At 43.5% G+C, this 10,230-nt stretch overlaps 1 protein-coding gene across 1 annotated transcript; it reads right to left on the bottom strand.

Moving 5' to 3' along the window:
- Window positions 1-6,167: 6,167 nt before the first annotated feature.
- Window positions 6,168-8,292, bottom strand: LOC137719792 (uncharacterized). The gene is made up of 2 exons (XM_068458811.1): window positions 8,215-8,292; window positions 6,168-7,577 (listed from the first exon to the last, which is right to left on the bottom strand). The coding sequence occupies exons 1-2, from the start codon at window positions 8,290-8,292 to the stop codon at window positions 6,168-6,170; spliced, it is 1,488 nt and encodes a 495-aa protein (XP_068314912.1).
- Window positions 8,293-10,230: the final 1,938 nt, after the last annotated feature.

The raw sequence follows: 10,230 nt of genomic DNA, 5'->3' as shown, positions 1-10,230 counted from the left end.
TCACCATATTCAATTTCCACTTTTAATTTTTTGTCTACATCAGCATCCTTATTCAATTCTCCACTTTTAGCACCATTTTTCCTTATTTGTCCTCAACTGAGCTCCAAAATACGATTAGCTGCACATTAACACAAAAAAGGGTAAAATGCAACTAGTTTAACTCAAAAATATCACAAAATGACTAGGAATGGATGGTATAAATGTATGAAATATATGAGTTATAGATGTGAAATTATCGAAATACCCTTCACGTTTTTAGTTCCGTAAAATTTTAACCATAACTCCGATTTCGATTCCGCTTGCGCCTACACGTTCGTATAGTCGAGTACAACACAAATATGTAAAAGAATGTTTCGTATGTCTCCTCATACGGTGGTCAACAAAAGTTAAAATCCTCGCCTCTAGGGGCATTTTTGTCACTTCACACATTTAAATTAATAAAGTCATAAAATTAAGGATAGGTTGTTACATGGGCTTAGCCTCACAATGGGCTAAGAATAATGTGATTCAAATTCACTTTTGGCAAGAATCGAACCTAAGATCTCTCACTTACAAGTAAAGAGGAATATCACTAGGTTGTAATACTCAAATGGTATTTAGGTATCACATAAGTACGACACGCAAGTAGAAAACTTTAGAAAATATTTACAAAATCAGAAACGAAAATTTTATTTGAACTAATATAACTCAATTTACACTCAACTCTATCTTTACATTGTGAGAAAACTGAATTGGGTTATGGTGTGGGTTTCATTTGCCCCTGGGGCTCTGGGCAGGTTTATTGTTTGACGAGATTTTTCCAAGTCCAATTACCTAATTTGGTTATCTGATTTCAATTTTCTCCCCGAGTGATGGTTGTTTCCTTTTAGCAAGAAAAATTTGAAGGATCAGAAACTTTGAAATTACTATCCATCTGTCAAAAAGAGTTTGTTTTTCTCTATGAAAAAATCTTTGGGTTTTAGCCAAATTAGAACCTAGAAGAAAGATTGCATGGTTTGATTATTGAATGTGAGTTTATTGATAAATTTTAGTTTTTTTGTTAATTTTATCTGGTACTTGATGATAATTATATAATAGCACTAAAAAGACAATTCACATTTAAAATTAAGTTGAGTATAAAATGAGGTTATATAAATTCTAATAAAATTTCCAAATTGGAAAGTATGTGTTGTTAAAGAGACATCGAAGCGATATTACATAAAGACTTTCTAAGTCGAAAAACTAAACTTTAATATGCGCCAATCACTTCTAATTCACAAGCGCCTCTTAACGTTCCCTAACATCTCCCTTCAATGCTGTATTAATGAGAGATTTTTCAAAGTAGAAGGAATTCAAGTGGCTAAATTATGTGTCATAAAACCAGTGAAGGGATATAAAAAATATATATTTTTCTCTATTTATATTATAACAAGAAATTTTTTATTGTGCCTAGAATACAGGCGATAAATCACGTGTTACTATATAAGTGGAAGGAAATTTTATTTTTTAAGTTATTAATAGTGACACGTGGTGTACCACCTCGTGTTCTAAACATATTGAAAAAAAACTCTCTATTATAACATGTAAAGAGGGAAAATGATCCACCTAGGGATCCCAGAGATCCCGTGATCGAAATCGTTTATCGTACATCGTGCGGTCAGAAATTATTTCAAAATTTAAAATTTAAAATTAAATATAAATAATACCTAACAAAAATTGATCGCACTATGTATGATGAACGATCCCAATCCCAATTACAGAATTTCCGAGATTCCTAAAAAAAAAGATCCAATGAGGATCCCTTTCGTGTAAAGACCGGATCCTTTTTCTGTAAAGAGGACTCAAACGTGGATTATTTTGTTTTGAGAGGCACATGAAACGAGGTTATTTTGTTTTTTTTTTTTGTTTTTTTTTTGAACACCAAAAACCATATCATAAAAGGCCTACAGAGAGGCAAACATACATACAATAAACAGGCAGCGACAATGGGAAAACCACAAAGACCCCTCCACCAAGTAGAGGTGTCACCCCTGGCACCACCAACTCAAGTTAATGAGGACAAGGTAGTCCGTCATTATTCAATACAAAGACCAACGAAGATGGGGGCCTAACGACCCAAACGACATCACTCATCTCCGTAAAACCACTCGATGCAATCTTGTGAGCCACGCCATTTGCAGAACGGGGCACCCAAGACCATCGACAATCAAAGAACTTCCCCCCCAATTGTTTAACCCGAGCCAGCACCGGGAATGCCTCCCAACTACCCCTAGACAGCGAACTAGATAAACAATTAATCGCTTCAAGGGAGTCCGACTCAAGAATTACATACCTTACTCCCAACTCGTCACCAAGTTGGCACCCGTACAGCAACGCATAAGCCTCCGCTGCAGCAGCAGAAGGAGCAGATATAGCATACCGCGCTGCAGCCACGAATTTTCTTTCCATGTCCCGCGCAATCAAACCCACAAATCCCATCTTTGAGACCTTGGACCAACTAGCATCCACATTAATCTTCACAAAAGGAGAGGCCGGAGCACACCACCGCGCCACCTGGGTACCCCTTCTCCCGTCACCCCTTCCCCTAACCCCAGCCATTGCCTTAGCACCAAGAAACGAGCTCATAGCCGCAGAAACATCAGCCAATACTTTTAAAGGGTTAACAGACATCCCTTTGAAGACAAAATCACAACGAGCTTTCCAAATACACCAACAGGTACAAACAATATACGATTGTCTCCACGTTGTATCTCCAAAGTTGCATAAAGTCGAAGAGAATACCTTCTGAATCCATTCCAGCCAAGACGGGAGAGAAAGACGATCCAGTTTATACCCCAAAGCCCCACCAAACCAAATTGGCTCAACCCAAGAGCAAGCAAGGAAAATGTGCTCAATGGTTTCATCATGGCAGCAGCAAATAGGACACGTAGAGTTCAGAGAGGACCGTCGTCGGTACAAGGCTTCCCGAGTAGGAAGACAATTATGCATCGTAAGCCACATGAAATGTCGCAACTTGGGGGGCACCTCCAGCTTCCAAATCCCCTTCCAAAACGCCTTGGGAACCCCACGAACAGAAGGCCGACGCTTGTCCCTCCTAGCCAGTGATCTACCTTGCAGCCATCTATAACCCGACTTGACCGAATAAGTACCGTTCTTACTCACATCCCAGATAAGCCTATCATTGCGACTTAGATCCCCCAAAGGTGTCTCCTCAATAGCCTTCAAAGCCTCCCCCGATATGAAAGGTTGTAAAAAGCTAAGATTCCACCGCCCCAACTCCGGACAGATAAGCGCACTGACCCTTAAACTGGGAGTAACCGCAACCTGGCCAACCGGCACCGGATGACCAAGGGGCAATGAAGGAAGCCACCTATCCTGCCACACCCTCACCTCCTGACCGCCCAAAATCTGCCAATGGGAACCCTCCTTGATCACGTCCCTGCCACAGATGAGGCTGGTCCATGCCCAAGAAGCCTGACCACCTTTCTTCGCATCCCATATCGAGCAATGGGGAAAATACCGGGCTTTCATCACCCTAGCCCACAGCGAGTCCGGTTCCGTGATTAAACGCCAACATTGTTTAGCAAGCAGAGCATCATTAAATTCCATAAAGTTTCTGAAGCCTAAACCACCCAAGTCTTTTGGCAAACCCAAAACCTCTTTAGAGACCCAATGAATCTTTTGGGCTCCTTCCTTGCAACCCCACCAAAATCCAGCCACTAACGCATCCAATTCCTGACAAACGACGGCAGGGAATTTGAAAATGCACATTGGGTACGCCGGAATAGCTTGGATAACAGCCTTAATTAAAACCTCTTTACCGGCACGGGATAGAGTACTTTGTTTCCACCCTTGAAGTTTTTCCATTACTCTTCCTTTCACATAAGCAAGCCCACGCTTTTTCGACCGACCCCAAATAGCAGGGACCCCCAAATAAGTCCCCGGATTGCTAACCACCGTCATACCCAGGGCATTCCCCATCTGATCTGCATTCACTTTCGGAACATTTGCCCCAAAGAAAACACTGGATTTCTCCAAATTAACCTTCTGCCCAGACGCCACACAAAATTTGTCCAGCATATGTTTCAAATTCCTGCAGTTTTTCACATCTGCCCGTAGAAACAGAAGGGTATCATCCGCAAAGAAAAGGTGAGAAATTACGGGTCCGGATCCACCAATCTTAACACCCTCCAATCTACCTTGGTCCACCGCACCCTGAATCAGTTTTGAAAGAACTTCCCCCACCAAAATAAATAAATAAGGAGAAAGAGGATCCCCCTGACGGAGACCCCGCGAGGGAGCAAAAGACTCACCAGCCTGCCCATTTAGAAGAACAGCGAAACTCACCGACGAAATACATCCAATAATTAGCGATCTCCAACTACTACTGAACCCCATTCTTTCCATTACCGCATCCAAAAAGTCCCATTCAACCCTATCATACGCCTTCTGCATATCCAGTTTAATCCCCATTTCAAATCTGTTCCTGACTTTCCTTCCCTTCAGATAATGAAACATCTCATGGGCTATGCCAATGCAATCCTGAATTTGTCTACCCGCCACAAAAGCATTCTGAGATGGAGATATGATTTCAGGCAATAATACCTTCAACCGGTTAGCAAGAATCTTTGACAGTATTTTGTACGAATAGTTACAAAGGCTGATAGGCCTGAACTGCGACACAAATTCCGGATTAGGGACTTTGGGAATCAGAACTATGTTAGTCTGATTTATCAATCTCGAACCCTCGACGTCCTGAAGCAACTCTCTGACCAGAGCCGAAACATCTTCCTTCACAATCTCCCAGTATGTCTGATAGAAGATCCCCTGGAAACCATCGGGGCCGGGAGCCTTAAGACCTCCCATATTCCCAGCAGCCTCCTTTATCTCCTCCTCCGTAACCGGTGCAGTTAGCGCCTCATTCATTTCTGTCGAGACCGAGGGATTAATGCAATCTAGCAGCGACCCCCAATTACGATCCCCTGCCGAGCTAAAAACTGAAGAGAAATGATTATCCACTAAATGGCGTACCTGAGACGGATTTTCCACCCAGTTTCCATTTTCCGCCCTAAGCTTCACAATCTTATTTCTCCTACGCCTCTGAAGGGTTGAAGAGTGAAAAAACTGGGTGTTTGCATCCCCCTCCCTCAACCATTTTACCCTCGATCGCTGGCACCAATAACTCTCCTCTTGGAGTCTTAACTCATCAATCTGCCGAGATATCTCCCTTATCATTTCATAGTTTGGACCCCAGTCTCGCTGGAGTGAATCTAACTGTGAAAGAAGATCATGGATCCTGCTTCCCCTCCCCTTAAATTTGGTACGATTCCACCTGCTCAAACGATATCGACATTCGTTTAAAGATCTCACCCACCTATTCACAGGGCTACCATGATGCCGCCGGTCCCAGCACATTTCCACCATTTTCTTGCACTCTTCCTCCGAGACCCAAAACGCCTCAAACCTGAACATCTTTCTTCCTTTCTGCCTATCAGATATAGAACTAAGAACAATTGGGCAGTGATCCGAGGCTAAAACCGTTTCATGCATAACATGGGAGTTCGGCCAGAGTTGCTGCCACTTTTCATTCGCCATGACCCTGTCTAATCGCTCCTCCACCCAATCCCCTTTTCTCAGCCCTCTCCACGTGAATGTTGGTCCATTGAACCCCAAGTCCATCAACTGAGAGGAAGACAAAAACTCTTCTAAGAATCTTGGTCTGTTGTACAAGACCTCAACTTCTCCAGACTTCTCATAATCCCACAGGAATTCATTGAAATCCCCGCCACAAATCCAAGGTATATCTGTGGGAGTAAAATGGTTAACCATCCATTCCCAAAACAGATTTTTCTCCACTCTATACGACGTTCCGTACACACCCGTAATCCGACTCCATTGCGTTTGCCCTTTAATTCTCATCACAGCATCAATAATATGCTTGGACGAAAAGATAATATTAACCTCCAGATTGTCCTCCCACCATAAACTCAATCCTCCAGCCATTCCAATTGGCGAAACATCAAAGCCATGTAAGTAACCCAATCGCCTCCTCACACCTAAAATTCTATGATCTTTCATTTTAGTCTCTGATAAAAAGATCATAGAGGGTCTTTTTTTGAAAATAAGCCCATGGAGAGCCCTGACTGTCGTTGCCGACCCTAGCCCACGACAGTTCCAGAATATATAACTCATGGCTGGCCTGCGGCTGTTGAAGGCCAGCCGCCACCGCCCCGAGCCAACTTGCCCGCCTTCTTTGTCACCAGCCTTCCTTTAACAATATCCGACTCCCCTTCCATTACTTCATGTCCTCTATGCTTCTCACTTTTTTCTTCCTTATCTTCACCCGTCGTATGGACTATTTGTTCCCCCAATAGATCTCCTTCCTTGCAATTTAACCTCCTCCCTGTTTCTACCACCCTTCCTTGGTAATTCTCTTCCGTATCCGGGCCCTTGAATTTCTTCTGTGGAGCTTGAGTTAGCATATTATCCTGTGCATCCCCACTTCTTTTACTACCCCATAATGGTTCATCATCCTGGGCGGACAGAAAGTTATTGCCCCCCTGGACCTCGCCCGACCTTCCTTCACCCACTGTTTTAATGCTCTCCATTTCTGAGCAGGAAGACGTATCCTCTGCCACCCCCCGCATTCTTCTACGCCATTTTTTTTGACCTGTGCCACGACTCTGTGATGCTCCCCCTGACTCCATGGTTTGATTGCACTCCATTCCTTGAGCCTGCAAATTCCGTAAACTACTTTGATTCTGTGCAGCCGTGATGCCTGGTCCGCGCACCGCCCCAGCCTGCCGGCGTTCCCCCCTGCCCACATACTCCACTTTCTTCGCTATCGCCACCTCCCTTACCGGCTGTGCCTTCATCCACTCTCCATACGCCACCTCCCCATCTCCAGACATCTCAACGGAACATTCTGTATTGATATGCCCGATCCGTCCACACCTGTAGCAAAAATCTTGAAGCCGTTCATACCGGAATTCCACCCAGGTTTCCTTATTTGAGTCCCTTCGAATCCAGCATCCCTTAAATAATGGCTTCTCCATATCAACTAAAATTCTGATTCGCACAAATCCACGAGCGTGTCCGGGATCCTCCATAGCTATAAATTTCCCAGCCTCTTTGGTTACACGCTGCACGTTCTCGACAGAGGCTAAGCCCAGCGGAATTCCCCTTATTTGAACCCAAAATGGAACAGCATCCAGCTCCAGCTCCTCCAAAGCGAGCTCCGGAGGCCATTTCACGACAGAGAACACCTTTTTCATTACTGCCCAGGGAACTTGCTCAAGGATTTTTGAGGCTACATTTTCATCTTTGACCGAAATAATAAAGACATTCTCCCTTACCCATTTTATTTCCACCTCACCCAATTCTTTCCACGCCGCTCTGAGAATATTCCTGACTCCCCACTTGTTCAATGGTTTTGGCGTTAGGACTTTCCCAACCAGCTTAACTCCCTGCTCCATGGTTGATAAATCCAGTGTTTGGTTCAATTGAATCACCAGTTCATCCACTCCATTTTTCGCCATCACAAAGGAACAGCACTGCCCCACACGGCCAGCCTGAGACGATGAAGAATGCTTGACTTGCTGGACACAAACTCAGAAACACACAGATAAGCACCCCGAATACTAACTGATTTCTTTCTTCTCCTCCCTGTCACCAAGACTTTCCATCCACTGATCCTGCCCCCTCAAACCCCGACTGACAGAATTAAAACCCCTCAACCCGATTCAATTTACCCACCCCATTACTTCTCGGAGAGAGACACACTAATTAGAGACAAACCACCCCACCCCATTCCCCCTCGAAGAGATATTCACCCTAGTTTGAGAAACCCCACCCCCTTCCCTTCACCCTAATCCCTTACCTCACCCATTCTACTACCTTCCAGTTGACGGAGTCCACCACCCCCCCCAAAACGAACCATAATAGTAGAAACCCCCAAGCTCACAGATTCCACAAAACCAAATTGACAGAGATAACACCCCCAATCAGATCAACACCACAGCCACTGCAACCCTCGTGGAGAACAACACACCAATTTGAAAAGCCCCAAATCCTTTTCGTCACCCTAGGCCCTGTCACCCCACGCCATCCTGCTTTCAGAGCCTCAGTTACCCAAACCCCAAGATCTTGACCTGCACAGTACAAAACACACGATCGAGACTCACCTGTAGCCACACGCCTAGATGCGGAACTCGCGAGAGTCAATCACTCTCACACCGGAGTGAAGAGATGCAGAAGTATCCCTCGGTCAGAACTTAGATGACGCTTTGCTCTTTTGCTCGACGCATCCGCCATCGTTCGCTGTGCTGGATGATCTGCAGAGGTGTTTGGAGAAGAGGATGTTTCCAGGTACGTGCACACCGGAGCTCAAAGGTGCGAGAGCTTCCCTGGATCTCAGCCGTCAGATCAACCTACGACGCCATGCCGATCGGCGTCCGCCAGAATCTCGAAGCCGTGTGGATCCTCTGCTCTTACGATTTATGATGGGTGTCGTGAGAGGAAAACAAGGTTGATGGCGTACAGAGAGGTTCAAGGGGAGTAAAGGCTCTGCAGATCACAGAAACGGGTTCAAAACCGTCAGATCTGAGGACTTAAGGATGGTCTGATCACCGGGAAACCGAATCACACCACGGAATCACTCCGGGGAGAAAGGACTCGCACTCAGGCGGACTCTCACAGAGGAGAGAAAGCTCTCACCGAGGAGAGAAGTTGGTTTATCGGATTTGGAGATAGTAAATGAGAGGTTATTTTGTTTTGAGCTTTGACAAACATGTTGTTTTGCACTTGAAAATATATCGATGTCCAAGTACCAATTGAATATTCGGTAGTTGGAAAAATCTCTTGTTATTAACAGATGACAAAGCCAATTCTTTCGGCAATAATATTGGAAACAAAAAACAAAAAAACAAAAAAAAAAAAAAAAAAAACTTTATTCTATAACAAATTGTAATATAGTTTATTTTCGACTGAATAAATCTTATCGTTGCCCTATTTATTAATTAATTTATTATTATGGTTCGATACAATACAACGATATATTTACACAAATGAAGGGGAGAGTTCTTTTTTTTTTTTTTTTGTCAAAGGAAGATGAAGTTTAGCTAAGTTACACAATAGCAACCTAATTTGGTATCAAATTTGTCATTCACGAGATTCAAATTTAAAATCTCACTTACAAATAAAGAAAATGTAACCGCACCGTAACACTGAGTAACTTTCATAGTTATAGTTGGATATTGGAATCTTTACCTATTCATTAATTTTAAAAATAGGATAAGACATTTGAACCAAACCACTACAAAGGTCAACTCAATTACATACAACGTATCATCAACAAACACCCTTCTTAAATCAAGGACAGATGTCATTGTATATGTGTATAAAACAATATTAATCTTCCTACATAAAATTATAAAAATTATTGTGGAGAAAAGGAGAAAAGAAAGCTATATGCAGCTGTATGCACTACGAAATATGAAATCGAGGGACTACATTTTTGTTTCTCACTGCATAATTAAAATGTATACCCTATGACTCATCCATGGGGCCATGGAGAAGGACTTACCTATCATATGAACTTAGGGGGCGTTTGTTTGCCCTCACTAAGTTGGACTGGACTGGACTGGACTGGACTAGTTATTAGTCCAATACTGTGTTTGTTCCATGCTGGGACTAACATTAATGAGACTAAAGGGGCCTAGCATGGACAAAACCCTTCACTAAGGGGTCTTAGCGAGACCCTCCAATAACCATGGGACTAGCTAAGACTATCCTCTCTTTCTCGTCCTCGTCATGCTCAACGACGACTCCCGATAGACTCCTCATCATCTCCGGTCACCTAGATCAATCATTAACTTTCCGACTCTCTTTCAGATCTATTTCACAACCAACTTTCATATAAAATATACCAAATTGAAGTTGGAAGTGACAAGATTACGATTTTACCTGAATCGAGGCCAAAATGTGGTCGAATGTGGCTGTAAAATGGCCTGGAAGTCTCGGCCTGTTTGGGCTTCTTCAAATCCATGACAGATTCGAGCATTCAGAGCTAAGATCTTGGTCCAGGGATGGTGATGAATTTTTTGGTGATGCTAACTTCATCCAATTTAACGAGGGTTGGCCGGAAAACACATCGGGAAACCTGAAACTCGTCGGGAAAATTGGAGCCGTGAGGTCCCATTTGAACAACGCATAGCTAGAAAGGGAGGGAGGATAGAGAAATAGAGACTGGAA

This window comes from Pyrus communis, chromosome 16, assembly GCF_963583255.1.
Source record: "Pyrus communis chromosome 16, drPyrComm1.1, whole genome shotgun sequence".
NCBI classification, from domain to species: domain Eukaryota; kingdom Viridiplantae; phylum Streptophyta; class Magnoliopsida; order Rosales; family Rosaceae; genus Pyrus; species Pyrus communis.
This window is presented reverse-complemented; position numbering and strand designations above follow the sequence as displayed.